Source organism: Ictalurus furcatus, chromosome 8 (assembly GCF_023375685.1).
Source record: "Ictalurus furcatus strain D&B chromosome 8, Billie_1.0, whole genome shotgun sequence".
In the NCBI taxonomy this organism is placed as follows: domain Eukaryota; kingdom Metazoa; phylum Chordata; class Actinopteri; order Siluriformes; family Ictaluridae; genus Ictalurus; species Ictalurus furcatus.
The window spans coordinates 7167802-7188612 of record NC_071262.1 but is presented as its reverse complement, the minus strand read 5'-3'; the positions used below and the strand labels follow the sequence as shown (position 1 = coordinate 7188612).

General features: G+C 38.8%; 1 protein-coding gene across 6 annotated transcripts in view; it reads right to left on the bottom strand.

Annotated features, from left to right (window-relative positions):
* Positions 1-305: 305 nt before the first annotated feature.
* Positions 306-20811, bottom strand: part of afap1l1a (actin filament associated protein 1-like 1a) — a 41244-nt gene continuing 20738 nt past the window's right edge. For 2 of the 6 annotated variants that reach the window (XM_053630463.1, XM_053630459.1), the window contains 18 exons: positions 16600-16725; positions 14836-14919; positions 14662-14744; positions 13396-13507; positions 13102-13200; positions 12242-12450; positions 11898-12077; positions 11568-11669; positions 10027-10105; positions 9640-9792; positions 9003-9217; positions 8661-8806; positions 8508-8565; positions 7934-8039; positions 5773-5940; positions 5041-5216; positions 4836-4961; positions 307-4542 (listed from right to left, as the gene is read on the bottom strand). In XM_053630463.1, the coding sequence (XP_053486438.1) occupies positions 4513-4542; positions 4836-4961; positions 5041-5216; positions 5773-5940; positions 7934-8039; positions 8508-8565; positions 8661-8806; positions 9003-9217; positions 9640-9792; positions 10027-10105; positions 11568-11669; positions 11898-12077; positions 12242-12450; positions 13102-13200; positions 13396-13507; positions 14662-14744; positions 14836-14919; positions 16600-16723 (2250 nt within the window). In that variant the 5' untranslated portion in view covers positions 16724-16725 and the 3' untranslated portion in view covers positions 307-4512. Of the gene's footprint in view, positions 4543-4835; positions 4962-5040; positions 5217-5772; positions 5941-7933; positions 8040-8507; positions 8566-8660; positions 8807-9002; positions 9218-9639; positions 9793-10026; positions 10106-11567; positions 11670-11897; positions 12078-12241; positions 12451-13101; positions 13201-13395; positions 13508-14661; positions 14745-14835; positions 14920-16599; positions 16726-20811 lie in introns of all 6 variants that reach the window. The other 4 variants (XM_053630462.1, XM_053630461.1, XR_008386509.1 and 1 more) reach the window with 4 other exon arrangements.

Below are 20811 nucleotides of genomic sequence, written 5' to 3'. Positions count from 1 at the left end.
CTAGTTTGTTGAGTCACATCCATGAAACAAGCATCAGTTATCAGTTTAATTTATCGTGCCTTTCCTGAGCTCAAGGGCACTGTGCAGAGTATACCAAAAAGAACATGTACTAGTTGACTTGGGTAGTTATGTACATAACTGTTTTGTGCACATTTGAACACAAAGCTTAAACACATTAGCTTGGGGAGCATGGGCTTTTAATAAGGCTTTAAATGATAAGCAGTATCATCTCTAACATATTCTTCCATGATTCCCTTTTAGTATCTGTAATCTGAAGTAATCTTGAGCAGTTCCCCTCTGGTAACTGAATATTAAGCACTGGGAATTTGAATGAAACTCTTTACAGTAACATTGCTGATATAATGGCACAAATGCAGCTTTAAGTTAGGAGTAGTTAATTTCTCCCTCTGCATTCAGCTGTTGTCAGAGTGATGCATGATTAATACACTGGAATCACATGCAAAAGAACCTGTGCATTTTAAAAGGCATTTATTATGAATGTTCCTTAGTCCACCTCCATGTGAAAGACCATAAAGTGCAAGTGTTAATCACATTGAAATTGTAGTATTGGAAACAAGGAGAGAAGCATTCAAATATCAGTAAAATACAAATTTGGCTGATTTACAAGAACAACTCTTGTAATTTGCTGTTACTGTTGCAGCCTAGATTAAAAAGTGTAAAAGGTACAATATGAATAGCACCACTTTGTGTTATGGTTTCCAGAAGGTTTTTACACATACAACAAAAGCATTACAAATAAGTGATAAAACCGCAGTCATTGCCTCCGGCCGGGACAATTTATAAGTAAATGCAAAAGCTCAAGTTCATGTGATTTTGCACAACTCTCCTTGCTATGCTCATTAAACAACATGGTAAATGGTCTGCACTTATATAGCACTTTTTAAACCTTAATGGTTCCAAAGCGCTTTACACTATGTCTCATTCACCCATAGCAATGGTAGCAGAGCTGCCATGCAGGGCACTAACTTGCCATCGGGAGCAACTTGGGGTTCAGTGACTTGCCCAAGGACACTTTAACGTGTGGAGTCATGTGGGCCAGGAATTGAACCACCAACCCTACTATTATTAGACAACCCGCTCTACCACCTGAGCCACAGCTGCAATATACTACACTTACTATCCCATCTCTAACAACAGCCTACACTTTCAATGATTCCCCTACTTCCATGGCCAATATGTTCTGCAACATTTACACTGACCAGCCATAACATTAAAACCACCTATTGTGCAAGTCTCCCTTGTGCTGCCAAAACAGGTTTGACCTGCTGAGGCATAGGCTCCACAAGCCCTCTGAAGGTGTGCTGTGGTATCTGGCACCAAGACCAGCAACTCCTGGAAGTTGTGAGATGGGGCCTCGATGCTCAATCAATTGAGATCTGGGAAAGTTGGAGGCCAAGTCAACACTTTGAACCCTTTGTCATGTTCCTCAAAACATTCCTGAACAATTTTTGCAGTGTGGCAGGGCACATGATCCTAATGAAAGAGGCCACTGTCATTAGGAAAAAGTTAAGGAAAACGCTAAGACCCAAGCTTTCCCAGCAGAACATTTCCCAGAGAATCAAACAGTCTCTGCCAGCTTGCCTTTTCCCTATAGTGCATCTTGGTGCCATCTTTAAATTAGCAGTTATCAAACCCCTTATTAAAAAACCTGACCTTGACCCCTCTCAACTGTCCAGCTATAGACCTATATCAAAGCTCCCCTTAATCTCCAAGATCTTAGAAAAGGTTGTAGCACAGCACTTATGCTCATACTTGCCTAGGAATAACATTCATGAACTGTATCGGCAGGATTTAGACCTCATCATAGCACAGAGACAGCGTTAGTTAAAGTACTAAACGACCTCTGATCAGGGTTGTGTCTTGCTGCTTGTGTTACTTGACCTTAGTGCAGCTTTTGAGACTATTGACCATACTATTCTCCTTGATAGATTAGAAAATGTTGTTGGTGTTAAGGGAACAGTCCTCTACTGGCTCAGGTCTTATTTGACCGATCATTATCAGTTTGTAGATGTAAATGGAGACTTCTCCATGCATACCGAGGTTAATATTGGTGTTCCACAAGGTTCTGTTTTAGGCCCACTGCTTTTTACTTCATATATGCTACCTCTAGGTCAAATTATTCATAAACATGGAATTAGCTTCCACTGTTATGCTGATGATACACAGTTGTATGTTTCAGCGAAGCCAGAGGACAGACAGCAGGTTAATAAAGTTGAGGAATGTGTAAAGGACATTAGACGTTGGATGCTAACTAACTTCCTTTTACTTGATTCTGATAAGACAGAAATACTTGTATTAGGATCACATGTAGCTAGAAGTAAGCTTTCTGATCACATAGTAACTCTGGATGGACTTTGTTTCATCATGTACAGCAGTAAAAGACCTTGGTGTGATTATTGACTCCAGTTTATCATTTGATGCTCATGTAGATAATATTACTAGGATAGCCTTCTTTCATCTCAGAAATATTTCTAAGATAAGAAATATATTGTCACTACATGATGCAGAAATATTAGTTCATGCTTTCATCACCTCTAGACTAGATTACTGTAATGTAAAACTCCAGTTAGTCCAGAATGCAGCTGCTAGAGTCCTAACTAGAACCAGAAGATACGAGCACATCACCCCAATCTTATCAACACTGCATTGGCTCCCAGTGAAATCTCGCATTGATTATAAAATACTATTATTAACCTATAAAGCACTAAATGGTCTCGCGCCACAGTATCTAAGGGACCTTTTGGTTTTCTATGATCAGCCACGCCTACTTAGATCAAAAGATGCAGGCTATTTGACGGTACCTCGAATAGCGAAGGCCACAGCAGGGGGAAGAGCTTTCTCTTATAGAGCCCCACAGTTATGGAACAGTCTTCCAATTAGTGTTCGGGAGTCAGACACAGTCTGTGTTTAAGTCTAGGCTTAAAACGTATTTGTTTCCTCAAGCTTACCATGACTAGACTTTCTATTACGCTAAGCACAGTCCTTATAATCTTTTCTCTCCCTCTCTCCTCCTGTCGAGCCACACACAATTTTATGGATACTAGAGATCCTTATCCTTTCTGCTCTCCGGACCTGCCTGATCCGTTTCGGATGTCCTACCTCTGGCTGGAGCTCTCATCTACTCCAATTCCAGACTGCTGGGTCTACGGCTGCTTCTAAGGCCAAACAGACTTCATATAAACACTATTTCACACTATCTGTTGTTACTCAGATGAGGATGAGTTCCCTTCTGAGTCTGGTTCCTCTCAAGGTTTCTTTCTCTTAACATCTTAGGGAGTTTTTCCTTGCCACCGTCGCCACCGGCTTGCTCAATTGGGATAAATTTGCACTTTTAATATCTGTATACCGTGTTTATATATTTCTGTAAAACTGCTTTGAGACAATGTCTATTGTAAAAACCACTATACAAATAAAATTGAATTGAATTGAATTGAATTGAATTGAATCTCCTCCCCAGTTTAGCGATACTCACACACCTGGCCATCCACATGAAAGACGAATTGATTCATCAGACCAGCTTCTTCCATTGCTCCAGGGTCCAGTTCTAATGCTCACGTGCCCATTGTAGGCACTTTTGGCAGTGGACAGGGGTCAGCATGGTCACTCTGACCCACAGCCCCATATGCAGCAAGCTGTGTTGCACTGTGTGTTCTGACACCTCTCTATCATAGCCAGCATTAACTTTTTCAGCAATTTGTGCTACAGTAGCTCTTCTATGGGATTGAACCAGACAGTCTAGCCTTTTCTCCCCATGCGCATCAATGAGCCTTGGGCATCCATGATCTGGTTGCTGGTTAACCAGCTGTCCTGCTTTGGACCGCTTTAGGTACAAACTAACCACTGCATACACATTATGCAATATACAATTAACACCCCACAAAACCGGCAATTTTGGAGATGCTCTAACCCAGTCGTCTAGCCATCACAATTTTGGCCTTGTTAAAGTTGCACATATCTTTACACTTGCCCATTTTTCATGTTTGACAGGTGCCATTGTAACAAGATAATCAATATTATTCACTTCACCTGTCAGTGGTTTTAAGATTATGGCTGATTAGCCTGTGAAGAGTTATCTGTGTTTCAAGACTGACCCCACAAGGTAAACTGTATCCATGTTCCTGTCACCTAATTATGTTAATGCAATTTGATAATGTTCAGATTGGGTACAATGTACCATAAAAATAAGTGGAACAAGAGTGGTTTATTTGGATGCATCACATACCTCCACCATAGTCATATTCCCCAAAGTAGTATACTATGACATTTTTTGAATGATTTAAAGAAAATGACATTTGTATATGTACCTCATGCTTCCCCCTCCCCCAAAAAGAGCATCTGATTCCTCTGATGTAATCCTGTAAATACTGTCAATTATAAAGAGACAAGGCAGTTTTATAAAATGTGCAGTTTTATGTTCAAATGAGGGATGGCGGCAGGTTCTTGTGTTCACTTGAACACACATAAAAAAGAAAAAAACAGTCCAGGACATCTTCAGCACTTCCCTTTTTTAGATTCCCATTCCTGAAACAAAAAGGCACATATTTATTGTTTTTTTAATCATAAAGAAAAACAACAAACTTATTAGATCTGCAATTTTATTACACATTCTTTATGATGGTACAAATTGGAGACTTATATGTGGATTCTGACAGAATAAGTTTCTACTGATTGATTACGGACATTAAAATCCAGTTGGACTGTTAACTATAATCCCACTGACAGATTCAATACACTGCATATTTGCACTGTTTGTTCAGTATAGATAAATCACAGTACAGATGCCAGTTTTGTTTTTTTAGCATGTGTCTGTTTACCTTGGCTTTCTGCATAACATTTCCCTTTGTAGACGCACAGATGGACAGGGGGCGCTTTCGCATTTCAGAGGCACAGTTGACTGGAATTACTGACTCAATGTATGGTACCTCACTTCTCCGAGTCTTCTATAAAATTGGGAGTTAGAGCAATTAAATTTGACATAAATTTGAAGGTAGTGCAATTTAGACATGTGTGTTTTCGTACCTTGCCTAATGGTTTGGTCTCTACAGGTGCCCCTAAAGTTCCTCCAGCCAGAGATTTCTTCAGATTCTCTTTAACCTGAGTAAGTTTGAGCTCCAGCTCCACACGTTCACCTTCCTTTATCTGGCAGCTCTCCTCCAGTTGGGTCACACACTCCTCAAGTGTCAGCCACTGTTTATCTGGACCAAACACACCATTATTGTTACACATCCCACAGTAAAATAAAGCATTAACACAAGAAATGTGCATAAAATGACACTACATTGTATGCACTCAGATGGTCTCATTCTGTTGACAGGATTCATGCTGAATTTAAGATTTTAAGTTTCTGGAAAAATTTTAATCTTAAATTCCACATACATCCTGTCAACAGAATGAGACTATCTGAGTGTCACCCCAGCTACATCAGTGGAAATAAAGCCCAGTGACATCTGCTGTTGTCTACAACATATTTTCTTGGATCACTTGCTTTACAAGTATACTTTGGAGAGCACTGTAAGCTACATATTCAGTTCTTAGGAATCAGGAAAAACGCACAGTATTTTTAAAAATTTGACAGTACTGTTACTACAGTCTTTCAGAATGTTTCTATTTTATAGAAATTGAGATTCCCCAACTCTGCTTCTATGAATTACTTAATCAGTGAACTATACCGAGCCACAAATACAAGAACTGCACATGTATCGTACGACAGTTGTGATTTGTTGAGCCTTATACCTTAAATTAGTTCCTCACCTGTTGCAACCTTCATTCTCTCCTTGGCTTCTCGTTTTTCCTTTCGCAGTAACACCAGTGCATTCCTGACATGGTCTTTCTGTCTCTCCAGTTCCTCTTTCTCCCTCAGGTAGTGGCGTGCATCCTCCTCAGCCCGTGTTTTCCCATACCTTCCATACTGATTTGCATCTGAAATGTAAAAGGTTGTAAAGAACTGTGGGAAGATGGAAGAATGACAATGCTATTAACACCCTCATCAAGGACACAGCAAAGGCACAGAGTGGAGAGAGCTATACATCAAAGTCAAACACCCTATAAAGCTCAGGTTGCATCATTTTCTTGGGCCATGCTGGAGAGGCCTTTGAAGTGGCAATGTGGGAACTCTCTCTGACTGCTCTAAAAACTGGTGAGAACAAGAAGCTTTGAGTATGCTTGTTATAATTCCCTAGGTGTTCAGGCATCTTTGCCCTTGATCGCACCCTCTAAGTTATCACCCCTTACTGACCATGAGGGAGAGCTGAAACGTCCAGGGACATACAACAGTACTTTTATAACAAAGGAAATTATACAACATATACAATATATAATATAGAACAGCTAACCAAAAGAATCAGTGAGAATGTGAACTCACAAATTTCAAAACAGCAATACAGAACACAGATCCCTTTGAAAGTATTGGAACAGCAAGGGCAATTCTATTGTTTTCACCATCATTGAAGACAGTTGGGTTTGAGATAAAAAGATCAATATGAGACAACAGATCAGAATTTCAGCTTTCATTTCCTCACATTTATAACTAGATGTATTAAACACCATAGAACATGGCACCTTTTGTTTTAACCGACTCGTTTTTTTCAAGTGATCAAAAAACACTGGAACGTGTGACTGATAGATGTTTCTTACTGTCAAATTGACTGTTTAAAGAGTTAATAGCTCTGAGTGGCTACTCTTGTTTTGAGCCCCAGGTTTCACCTGTGAAGACTGCATTTGTTGTTAAAAAGGATAAACCAACATGGAGAACAGATGGTCTATGGGAGAAAAGCAAGCCATTTTGAAGCTGAGAAAAGAGGGAAAATAAATCAGAGCCACTGCACAAACATTGGGCATAGCATGCAACAATTTGGAATACCCTGAAAAAAAAAGAAATCATTGGTATACTAACAACCAAACATGTAACAGGTCAGCCAAGGATAACAACAGCAGTTGATGACAAACATTGTGACTGTTGTGAAAAACCCCCAAAAACTACAGTTAGTGACATCACCAACAACCTTCACAGGGGTGAAGGTATCACAATCCTCCATTTGAAGTAGACTTCAAGTGCAGAAATATAGATGCCATACCACAAGACGCAAACCACTCATGAGCACTAAGGCCAGATTGGAATTCACAAAGAATCTCTACAAAAGTGATGGAAAGTCCAAAGTGTGGAGAAAGAATGGATCTGCTCATGATCCTAAACATAGAAGCTCATCAGTCAAGCATGGTGGACGTAGTGTCATGGCTTGGGCTTGCATGGCTGCTTCTAGAATGGGCCCACTAATCTTTATTGATTATGTAAGTCATGATGGTAGCAGCAGAATGACTTCAGACGTCGACAAAAACACCACATCTTCCAATTTACAGATAAATGTATCAAATTTAATAGGGAGGAAATTCATCATGCAGCAAGATAATGACCCAAACACAGGTTTTACACTGGCCAAGTCAATCACCAGACCATAACCCAGTTCAGCATGCATTTCACCTCCTGAAGAGGAGACTGAAGGGAGAAACCCCCCAAAACAAACAACTGAAAGAGATTGCAGTACAAGCCTGGAAAAGCAACACAAAAGAAAAATGTAACAGTTTGGTGATGTCCGTGGGTCACCCACCAGCGTGATGCAGTTATTGCAAGCAAGGGATGTGCAACCAAATATTAAGTGTTATTTACTTTAATTTACTTTCTATCTGTTCCTATATTTTTGTTCACCTAAAAATTGGGTGGTCTGTCACCAAAGATGCCATGTTTTAAATTGTTTAACATATCTATATGTAAATATCAGGAAATGAAAGCTGAAATTCTGATCAATCATGTTTTGATCTCAAACACAAATGTCTTCAATGTGTAGCAAAAACAATAGAATTGACCTCACTGTTCCAATACTTTCAGAGGGTAATGTAGACAGTTGGTATGACTCACTAGAACCATGGCGCTTAACGGTGATCTGAGGCTTGGCCATACTTCTGTCACTACTAGCAGACCGGCGCTTTACTAGATACCCATTCTTCAGCCTCTCATTCTCCTGCTGTATGACAAAGCAGAAAAAGAAGATGGTAAATGGTTGTGATTGTAAATGGATCCAAGAACAGTTTTTGGTGGTGTGAAAAGTGAGGAAGGGGCCATTTCTGTTAAACGGTTCAGCAGCCATCACATGCATACATATGTATAGGGGAGGTTGAGGGCACATAAAATGTCTGTTCTATCTTCTTTTCCTATTAATCTGATTTCTTTTTCTTGTCTTGTTTAAAGAAGTAACTTGATTCATATATTGATATGGATGCCTGAGCTGGGCTGTGATGGTCGGATGTGACAGTGACAGATGGTCTAACCCTTCATTGCTCAGCACACACTTCAGAGGGAAGCCTCTGTCTAGGAGGATCATGCTCAATATTAGACCTACGAAGGAGATGTACCTGACAGGAAAGATTATACATAACATTTAGGATGGAAGTGAGTATGGATAGATATTTGATTGTTGATGCTTTTCACACACCTCTGTTTCCTCATAAGGGACCTCATCATAAGTCCTTGACTCTGTGGAGGTAGCCCATCTGAACAGAAAAGAAAAATTAACCACTCAATGAATGACAGATTCAAACGCATCAGCACTGATTCAATTCTATTAACTTGCTTTTTGGTTACTCACAGAAAAGAATAACGAGCAGCTGAACGAATATTGGCGATGGTCTCCACATCCACATAGTCATAGTGTAAGCACTCTGGATCAGTAGAAGAACCAGTTTCTGCCAAAAGAACTCCAAGCCAACAGCCCATTTCTTCGGAGCAGCTTGCCTGACACACAATAAATGACTGAGACATGAGAAATGCACCACAGATATGACTCTGAAATGCATTGTAAGTGAATTATTTGATAGTGTACTACTTAATATTGTGTGGTGTAATGATTTGATAATTCTTAGATTGAAAGTGATCAAATGAGGTTCAAATAAAAGTATTTGCAAATTTTGCCTCCAGAAACCCTCTGTACCTCTAATGCTGCCACCTCAGTGCCACTTCTTAGTATTCTGAGGGCGAAAGGGTGCTTGGGCCCAAGCCCTGGCACCACTTCACAACCACGTAGGACAATGGAGGTGTGTGGACTCCGCCATCCATCAACTTTCTCCTTATGAAGGTGGAGTGAGCCGCATCTTACACGGCACCACTGTTCCTTCCAGCACTGGTTCACCAAAACACTCAGATAACCTACCAGAAACATCACAGATGTGTATACAAACAGATCTGTAAATGGTTTTATACATTACTATTCTTTGCTTACCCAAGGTAGTCTGTTGATTTATTAATTGACTGAATGGCATTCCCTCAAAAACTCCACTGCCAGTCCTCTTTAAGGTCTTTTAGAATGAGCTGCTGCCATTCAACAACTTTTTATATTGAGTAGTATTTAAAAAAAATTTTTTTTGCACAATTGTCTTTTATTTCTACAGGTTACATGTGTATTTGCATACTCAGACATAGTACCTAAAAAGAAAACGCTGATATGCACAAGATAATCCCTTGTTATCCAAGGTCAAGCAAGTGTGGCTGCTTGAATGATAACTAAAGAAAATTGGAGAGCTAGTAATACAGCAGATAGTGATAGTGTATCAAGAACAACTGAGTCTTACCACAACGAGGGTTCTCGTCAAGTGATGATGTTCGTGTATATCCAGGTAGAGGTGGCTTCCTTTTGGAAAAGCTAATGATCCTAGTGATCTTGCGCCCAGCTGCTCTGCTCATTGTACCTGTTAATTCTGACAGAGCAACCCGCTTAGGCTTACCTAAATAGATATACACGGAAATGTTATCAAAGCGTAAAAATTTAATGACACTGTACAGGAATTATAACATATGCAGAGCCCTCAGTGGGCAAAATGAGAGACACACAGCTGTATGAATGCCATTCTGAGCTTCAATATAATCTATTTTATCTAATTATGTAAATGCAGAATTTAAAAACTGAAATGATAGAAGTTGGCTTTAAATGCAGAGTTTTTAAAGTAAGAGCAACTTACCATTCTCCCGGCTGTCTCGGCTACTTTCTCCACTAGGCATGCTATCCGAATCTGATGCATGTTTCTCACCAGACAATCTCTAGAAGACAGTCATTTTAAATACACACACTACTTAAACTGGTAATTTGTATATCTTAAAACTGTATAGTTTTACATTTCGTTTATTTTAAATTGTGGTTTAATTAGTATTGATGTTTTATTCTAAGAGTAAAATAATTCAGTGTTCTTCATTGACAAACATCTTGAAGAACCTGTAATAATGCTGAAAAGTCAATAAACAAACAAACAAACAAACAACTACACTCATCAGGAGCCAGCACAAGCAATCTCAAATGTCTCATCTCAATGTGTCCAGACAAATCTTCTTTGCCTGAGAGAGAGACAGTGAAAAAATACATTGCTCAAAGCTCCAGTAGTGAGTCAGCTGCAGAATTTGTTTATTCAGATGCAAAATAATAGACCTAGCTTCTAGGGTTGCTCTGATCAGGATTTTTGCAACCAATACCGATTTATATTACAGTCTATAACAATCCCAATCCTTCAAGCTTTATATAAGTAATATGTAAGCTTTCTGTTGACCATCACTGTTAACCTTTTTTTCCGCAGATAAAGTAATACCACAGATATTGCCTTGGTTATATTATTTACAATAATGTTGTAGATTGTTGTTTTAATTGAGAATCACATAAATAACCACAACAAATATCCACTTTAACAGGCCTTTAAAAATATGGCAAAAATATGGCAAACTTTTCAGTGTTTTATGAGACCTTGGAATAATTCCACACTAGTGATGACATGACTGCAGTGCTAAAGTTTAACGTCATCATGAGTTTTGTGTCCTCACATGTTTTACATCATCAAATTGCAATCAGTTCGTGAGATTGGCCAAATTTAGAGACTACAGATTGAGTCATAGAATGTGATTATCAACCGATACTGATTGGCGGCCAATCGATCAGAGCATCCCTACTAGCTTCCATATTTTATGACAGTTTAGTCCTCAGTGCTAAATCAGGCTAAATGTGCTCTGCTTCCTCCTACACTCTCAAACATACATAGGGACACAAACACATAATTCTGCCACCTGCAATAACTCTTTTGGAAGATGTTATTTTCAGCTGTCTGAGAACAATTTACTACTGTTTACTACAATTTACTATGTATAAGCATATGGTTAGAGTGTTCTGAACAGTTAGCCTTCCAGCCACTTTCACTCTGCACACATACACACAATATTAACAGTAGAGACCTAACTGGACACATTCTCATATATCTAGGGCATAGGTTAAAATGTTGCATATTAGATGTAATATTACAAAGAAAATGATTCACCTGCTATAAACAAGAGTAGATCTTATAGAGAAAAACTGTTTATTAGCATGGTGGTTTCATTGTAAAGCTAAGATAAATAACTCTTATAAATAACTCTTGTTTGATGTTCTTTGGGTGTGGATGTTAGCCAGGACTGTGAAAGAATTTGAATATACATTGTATACACTAAAAGCCACATCAAAGCTTATTGAAGTACACTAGTTTACCTTGTCCAAGTCTTTTTCTGGCTCTTTTTCTCTTTTTCGGGGGATCATGGGAGATGCTGAGATGTCCAGTGTAGTCCCCAGACTGTTTACTTCACGCACCACCTAGTACCCCACACAGAGAAACAAGCACATCAGCAGTTTCAGCATATGAATAGATTTGGCTACATAGGAGGTGTCTCCACCAAAGGAATTCTTTCTTGTGTAATATTATTTCTGGCATGCACTCAGCATATTAAGCTGTATGTGTATTCTTAACAGACAGTTAAGCACAGTTCTGGTTGTATGACCGGAAAAGGCCTTTTAATTTGACGAGGAGAAAAACATGTTTACCTTGAGCCATTTATCTGCCTGTTCTTTGCTCTGTACAGCCAACACCAGAGCCTCTCCACCTGGCAGAGAGAAGCGAAGCTCGTGCTTCTTCTTCCTCCCATCCTTAGGCACATATATGACATTGCACAGATTAAGCGGCAGGTCCATATAGGGAGACTGGTCTTTGGAGCTTTTGTAGCACTAGAAAGAGAAACCAGCAATGTAACAGTTCAATAAATAGCTGAATGCATACAAAGCAGTATCCAACACAAAGACATGCCAAAAATGCTGGGATAGCTAATAATGGAAGGTCACAGGTTTGGTGGAAACCAACACGTCACTGTGCAAAGCTCAACATGGCCCACCTGAAGTCTGTTCTCACGGATGACCGTGAGTTGTTTGGCCCACTGACCAAATCGCTTCTTCTTCAGCAGGAAGGCACAGATACGGCAATCCCTCACTGGGGCCATGGAGTTCTCCTCTGAGGGCCACTTGTGGGTTAAACACTGACCCCTTTCCTCCTCTTCCTCATCATATGACTCATAGGAACTACTCAGAGCATCTGAATCATTATCTGGAGATCAAACATGTATAATCAGAAAATAAACTACTATCGATAAAAACATCTGCCAAGCTTACGAGTGTAAATGTAGTCTTGTGGGAACACATGTCTGGAGCGAGTGGTAAGATGGTTTAGCTTAAAGGGTGAGTGGGAATATAGTGGCAAAGAAAATTCAGTTGAACATTTCTAAGCCAATCCTGTGCACAGTGAAGGCATATCCCAGTGTAGGATAGGCTTGTTTGAAAATGTTGCTTGTAAACATTTTCTGACCAACAGGAAGGTTCAGTACCATGGATGTAAGCCATTGCTGAAAAGTCACCAAATAAGTTACCAGTTAAGCTCTTATCTTTGTAGAGGACAAATTGCATTCAGTAGAACAAGTGTTATTTTAATGAAATAATTTGAAGACACCTCTGGATGGTAAAATTGGGGTGGGTTTTAGGTCTATTGTTATAGCAATTTTTATGATAATTTCTGCTGGAATTTGAAAGATTGTTTCCAGACATGTAGCTCGTTAAATATCACATCTGGCCCTGCCAGATTAATGTGAACGTAACAACCAAACAGGCTAAATGTGCTGCACAAAGCAGTGTTCTGTGTTCTCTTAGGGAATAGATTTGTTTTACTGAGAGGGAGATGCATCTACAGGTAATGCAGAATTACAAGAGTTTTTGCACCGCCTGTTCATGCTGAAATTTGGACAGTTGTTGTTTGTGTCTTCATAGTATCCATCCTCAATGGAGTTAGGAGGACTGGAGCTACCTAGAGGTCAGAGGAGTAAAGTATTTAAAAGTTAAAGTCAAAATAAGGGCATAAAATGGTATACTGTGCATATTATCTGAAATAACTACGTAGATTCACATTTAGTTTACGCATTCTTTAAGAAAACTACATGACAAACCATATGACTGAATGTTTATTTCATTTAAGCAATAATTCTGGGGATGCAAAACTCACTGCGGCTGGTTATGTACTCTGGCACAGTACCAGGGCTGAGTGGCACAGCCTCCTCATAGTAGTCCTCTGGAGGTGGGGTGGTGGGAAGTGGAGGTGCTGAATCTGGTGTAATCTAGTCAAAAACAAGGAGCAATAAAATATTCAACCAAAAGCTGTGGCCCTACATAACTCAAATCACCCTCTTTCATAAGTTTTTGTCTAACATTTTGAGGTACGTCTGCTGTGAAGAAAGTGCTGTTTGATGATTATTAGTACCACTATGCCTCTTACAATGGACCACCCCTTCTGAAAAGGCTCACTTAGTTTTGTATTTTATCAAACCACAATAATCCTTTTTAAAGAAATGCTAGAATAGAAAATAAATAAATAAATAGAATAAATTGGATATGTATGCAAACAAATATGTAAACAGAATAAAGTGAAATTTGTGATATTTTATAATTTCAAATTAACAGCTTGTGTGTATGAAACTTCCCCTGGAGAGAGAGAGAAAAAAAAACACAGTACAGGACCTTTTTCTGCAGGGTAATACAAGGTTACAGAACACCTGTAGACCACTGTGGACCAATGCCCCTTTCAGAACAAGATTTCAAGAATTGTACATTATGTACTGCTATCTTCATTTCTGTATTGATTTTGATACATGTTTGGGGTCATTATTCTGTTGACATGTCAATTATGGTTTTGCAGATGCTTTTCCTTGCATCTCCATTTTATTTCCGCCAAACGTACTAATAGTGTCCATAGCACATGATACGAATATTAGCAGTTTCAATGACACGTTGGTGAAATGCTGCATTTTGTAGTTTGCTCTCAGGAAAGTATGCTCATGTGTCCATTTCTTGTAAATTTTTTTTACTTTCATCTTATTTTATTACATTTTATTTATTTTAATCTGACTTGTGCATGTCAGCAACCATCTGTCTCTTTGGTGTTAAAAGCTTTTTGAAAGGATTTTACAAGTGTGCAACTTCATGTTTTTACCCAAGGAAACAAGATATCAACAACAATAAAGCTCTACAAAAAATGTTTTGAAATGACAAACTGTTTTGCATTTTTTGAAAATATTTGTTGCTCAAGACAGCTCATGTGTTTTTGAGATAGAAATGATATACTTTTATGAAAGCAGCTCTGAATCTTTTTGTTACAGGAAAGGTGAGTAGTTACTCAAACTGTTTGAGTAGAAAATTTGAATTTAAATCATTGTGTGCCCGTTCTCTAGAAGAGTGCCAAATGCTTGGATTAAATGAGAAGGTGGCACCTTACAGGTTTAGATGCAAACTGGTTTGTTTTGATTGGGCTTTTCTTCTGTTCTTCTACTTCAACTTTCAGCTCACTAAGGTTGCAGTCTGTGGAAGCAATACATAAAATTTTTTAGTGCATAATAATGGAATCAACAGGGAATGCTAAGTCAAACACATCAATGCTAGTCTTATTTACCAAAGTTATCAAAAAGGGCTTCCACAAAGCTAGTGCCATTTCTGCAGACAGAGGTGTTCATGTACATGTATTCTGGTCCAGTGACTAAAAAGTTTTTTTAAAGTGACAAAAATAACAAAAAACAACCATTAAAATAACCATAGGAGAATACATTAACAAACCAGTAACATTTTCAGATAATTAACAGAATTAATTGGTACATTGTACTGGGTCACAAATTCCATCAATTTTACGTAAGTAAAAATTGATACTTACTTTTTATTTTTAAAATACTTACTTTTAAAAAGTAAGTAAGTAAGTAAATTAGGGCAGCAACTTGATCTAATGTAAAGGGATTTAGAATATTTTGCAGTCTTCCCTCTTCCCACATTCATTCACACACTGCAAAAAATCTCTCAGCAAGTAAACTATCTTGAATATAGGCATATCCAACTAATATTTTTCTTTATTACATTATTTTTAAACAAATAATGTTAAGCTTATTTCTAGATATTTCACTCATTTCAAGCTTGAAATTGTCTTATTCTACAGGGAGACAATTTAGCTTATTTCAAGCATTTGTTTCTAGAAAGAAGCTAAATTAACACATTCAAACTCATTATTATTACCAAGAACAGGACGTCCATTCAAAATTGACGAAAGGACAAGGTGAAAACTTACCAGGGAGGCTACCAAGCGACCTACGGCAACATTAAATGGTCTGCAGGAATATCTGGCAAGTACTCAATTGCATAGTCACTCATTGCAAGGTCAAAATGTGACATGAGACAATCTTCCCTATTCATATTCATGTCTCTGGTATAAAATATGGGGATGCTTGATATAGGGGCAACTATGGGTGGCTATGCAGAAGCACTTTTTCATGGGAGGTGCCATCCATGGCCATCTAAATCATCCCAACCAATGTGGCAAAATGTGTTTGGACTGATAAGACAAAACAGAACCATTTGGACATAATTCCAAATTATATATTTGGTGCAAAAACAAGTCAGCCTATGACGCAAAGAACACAATACCCATGGTGAAGCATGGTGTTGGCAGCATCATGCTATAGGGCTGCTTCTCTTCAGCTGGGACTGAGGTTCTAGTCAACATAGAGTAAATCATGGATAGCTCCAAATACAAACCTATTTTACCACAAAATCTGCAGGCCTCTGTTAGACAGCTGTAGAAATTTTTCATTTTCCAGCACAATAATGATGCACAAATCCAAGTCAACAAATAAATGCCTTGAGAAGAAGGCATTTAATCTTTGGAATGGCCCAGTAAGTGCCCAGAGTTAAATCCTATCAAAACCTGTGCACAGGAGGTCCCTTCACAATTTGATAAAGATGTGCCAAGTTGGTGGACTCTTACCCAAAAAGACTGAATGATGCATTACAAGGAAAAGGAACTTTAACAAAGTATTTTTTAAGGGTTGTGCATACTTATCCAACCAGGTTATTATAAGTTTTGTCTTTTTTATTTTCCTTAAAGCATTTCCATTTTGTTGGTTACTATATGACATTAAAGGTGTGAAAAAGATCTGCCATCATTTATCTTGGTTTCAATCTTTACAAGTTACAAAAACTTGCCATTTTTACAGGGGTATGTAGACCTTTTACATCCACTGTATGTTTAGAAATAAGCTGTCCAAAATTTGTTATATAATAAGCTCATAATGAGAAACATTAGATAATTTGCCTTCAGTCAAGATATCTTCACTTTATAAGATATTTATATATTTTTATGTAATGTATATTCTTTTTTTACACCAGGAACCACCTGAGGGCTTCAGCTGTTTCACAAGGTTCCTCACGGCACATTTCTTCTCCTCTGTAGCAGAGCTCAAGGTCTCATGGTCTAGCAGCTTGAGCAACACATTCAGTTCAGTCACCAAGAGTTCCATCGCTAAGGGGGGAAAGTTCAAGGTCAGCAGACATCAGACTGTACAACTGTCTATGCATAAGTTAATTAATATGAAAACATTTAATAAGCACAGTAATACATTGCAAGTAAAACAGCTGTCTGAGGAACATCAGTGACCTTGATTTAACATGCTCTTAGGCCCTGTTCACACTGGGACGTTGAGCTGAATGAAAGTGCAAATTCACTCCTTGACAGTAGATGGCGCTTACTGAAAAGCAGAAATACCTCGGTACACAAGGTGGCGCTGCACAACTTTCCGTTTCTGACACCCTCTTATCACTGAAGAAGAAGAGAGCCAGTATTTATGTCTTTAAGCTGTACACTTTTGTGTACTAGCTAAAGCACATATGCGAAATGTAAGGCATTTGGTGATTTGGCCACTGCAACAAATACTTCTTTAAATCCTTAAAGCTCTCATTTTAAACAGTATGCACTTTTTAAATAAGTAATGATTTGAATTATATCAAAGTCACAGCAGTAGCATTCACATACTTAAGGGAAGAACCAGATTTTTGGGGGGAGGTTGTGGATTGGGGCGCACGGTGGCTTAGTGCGCATTTGCCTCACACCTCCAGGGTCCAGGGTTCGAGTCCCGCTGGGGCCATGTGTGTGCGGAGTTTGCATGTTCTCCTCGTGCTGCGGGGGTTTCCTCCCCCAGTCCAAAGACATGCATGGTAGGCTGACTGGCGTGTCTAAAGTGTCCGTAGTGTATGAATGGGTGTGTGAGTGTGTATGTGGTTGTGCCCTGTGATGGACTGGCACCCTGTCCAGGGTGTACCCTGCCCTGTGCCCGATGTTCCCTGGGATAGGCTCCAGGTTCCCCCACGACCCTGAAGAAGGAGTAAGTGGTAGAAGATGGATGGATGGAGGGTGTGGGTGTAAGGCAACTATTGCTGTGCCCCAAAATGTTAATGTTCCTCCAAATTGATGAAGTGTTGAGGGTTATACAAAGAAACAAACAATGCTCTATATATATATATATATATATATAGCATTGTTTGTTTCTTACGCTATATATTCATTATATATACACACACACAGTATCTCACAAAAGTGAGTACACCCCTCATATTTTTGTAAATATTTGATTACATCTTTTCATGTGACAACATTTTCACTTAGGGGTGTACTCAGTTTTGTTTCCAGCGGTTTAGACATTAATGGCTGTGTGTTGAGTTATTTTGAGGGGATAGCAAATTTGCACTGTTACACAAGCTGTATACTCACTACTTTACAAAGTGTCATTTCTTCAGTATTGTCATATAAAAAGATGTAATCAAATATTTACAAAAATGTGAGGGGTGTACTCACTTTTGTGAGATACTCTGTATATATATTCATACACTACGGACACTAATATATATATATATATATATATATATATATATATATATATATATATATATATATATATATATATATATATATATATATGCGCGTGTATGTATGTGAATCTCATTGGTCGGCCAGTTTTTGATGCGGCGTGTCCAAAATTTAACGCTTTGACGCCATGCGTATTACGCCTGGGTGTGAACGCTCATTTACAGCCATTGGGGAATTAAATGGACCGTTTTTCATGCTGCGAAAATAGTCTCTGGTGTGAACAGGGCTTTACAGTGCTTAAGGCTGTCTAGTTTATAAGTGCTTCCTGTGCTGAAGTAAGTGAGATCAAGATGCACAGTTCAGTGTTAACTCTATGTACCAGAGAGCAACTCCAGTGTTGTCAGTGGAAAGTTATACAAAAGGTTATTTGACTCCTAACTTGTAACATGCTTCGACCTTAGAACTTTCACTAGGGCTCCAGAGCTCTGTTCAAGATCTCGGTGGGATTTCCTTTTCTCCTGCTAGTAACACAAATCCTTTCCCCACATGTAGACATGCCATCTAAACCAAGACAATCAAATTCTCTTAGAAACTCATCAGTCAACATGAGTTCATAATTAAAAGGGTTTCCATAGCATGAGATAAAGAATGGGAAGAATCTTAGAAAGAGAGCCCTGATGTGTCCATCATGCAGCTGCACACTATGCTAAACTATGCTCACAAATGTTTTAACTCATTAAAAAAAGGTGAAAGACAGGACTTGATGACAGGACTTCGCAACACGCTTTTATTTTCCCTGGAGTCACTCTCCACTTCCCTAGCACCACTCTGCTGCTGACAATGTGGCCACTAATCTTTTATTTAAAAAAATAAAATACTAAAGAGAAGAACACTAGTCCTCTCAAGTCAAAGTGAACTGAGATCAGCTTTCTCCAAGGGGAAGGTGAAGAGTTTACACCACACAAACATATTCTGTTGCATCCACACCCACATGCTCTGTAGGTGCACATAAACTTATTTATTAGAAATTAGGTCACTAAAACTGCGGTAGAAATGCTCAGTCAGTTTCTCAGTCCAGAGACCATAATAGTGAGCAGAAAGCCTTTGTTTATTTTTGCCCCACCTACTGCAAAACATATCTCTTCCTGCCATCATCCCCTTCAGCTGCCTTCAGGGTAAACTCCCAGTAGTGTGTATGTTATGCGAACATGCGCATTTCAATGTTTAAACCTTCCATTCAGATTTGTTGACAACAAGGCCCCTGTAATCACAAGAAGACTAATTTAGTTTGACTGCCCTGAAGATGACCTCTTCCAGGAGATATGGTTGAGTGCCAACTAGGAGTAGGTGGAAATTTAGGGATTTCTTTTGAAATGCCCCCAAAAAACTAAATTTGGGGCCATGCTTTTTTGAGAAAGGTTACATTAAAATGGATTGAATCACACAGAGGGCAAAGCATAGAGCGATGTACTAACCATGGATACCATAATGTGAAATATATTTATATATTTATATTATGTAATAGAGAATCTAACCAAGGTATCAATCTTTCACAGAGACCAAAGAAAGCGGTCAGGTGTCTGTGGACACATTATTCATCACTCAAATGGAAACAGTTCCCATTTTCAAGTGCCTAGAATAAGGAGACATTTCAGACACAAAGATGTAATGACATGGATTTTAGATAATGTCATGGCATGGTTTTTAGCTAATGAACTTAGATAATCTGAATAGTTCATGATTCAGACTTGCCAGGTTTCAGAGACATTCTAAGATCTTCATTAAAAAAAAAAAAAGACTTCTCTGGGGCTACACAACCAACTTAAAGCAACACCAAAGCAGTGGAGCATATATGATTCCCATAGCTATTCCTCTCAGTGGAGCAGATCAAACATACGGAGCTCTACTTTATCTTCATCTGCACCTGTGGAGGGTCACTTCCCGAGCCACGCAAAACAGGCCTGCATGCCCACGCTCCTTCCAAAAGCTACACATGTGGTCTTCTCTGATAATATACCACATCAAAAACACTGTACTGTGGACACAGAAACTGATACCACTACCACAAATCAAGTCCAGACAATCTGTAAGGTTTGCTGATGGTACACGAGTTTGTTGTTTTCTTTCATACACTCCAGAATGTTCTCTACCTGTCAGTGACTACGTTTACATGGATAGCAGTAATCTAATTATTGACCTTACTCTGATAAAGATAATAATGTGATTAAGGTGTTTACATGAGTCGCTTTTAGAATACTCCCGTCATGTTCCCGTTTTACATGTTATAGAATATAATTAGATTAACAGCCGGCGTCTTTATGTCACCGCGCCACACTGTCCGACGTCCCTCCAGAATTTCACGTATCAACATACAGTTCGTCTTTATTATGGTACCATATACAGTTTTGGGTGTTTTTACTTAATTTTTTTAACGAACGCTTTAAGTGCAGTTAATTATTTGTCATGCTGTACGTGCTAATAGACAACTGTTTGAAGCCACGGGCTACGTCTCAAACCACGTACTTACCATCTATATAGTAGCCGAGATACATGTATTTTTCCCCACTACAGGCCTATAGTAGTCAAGTATGCGGTTTGGGACACAGCCGAACTCTCTTGTTCGCCGTAAAATGTTGAGAACTGCTGTGTGTGATCGTGTCCTGTCGCAAAATGCGGTGAAAACTCTCACACGACGTTTATAATGTGATTAAGGTGTTTACATGTCTGTAATACATGTCCATAATG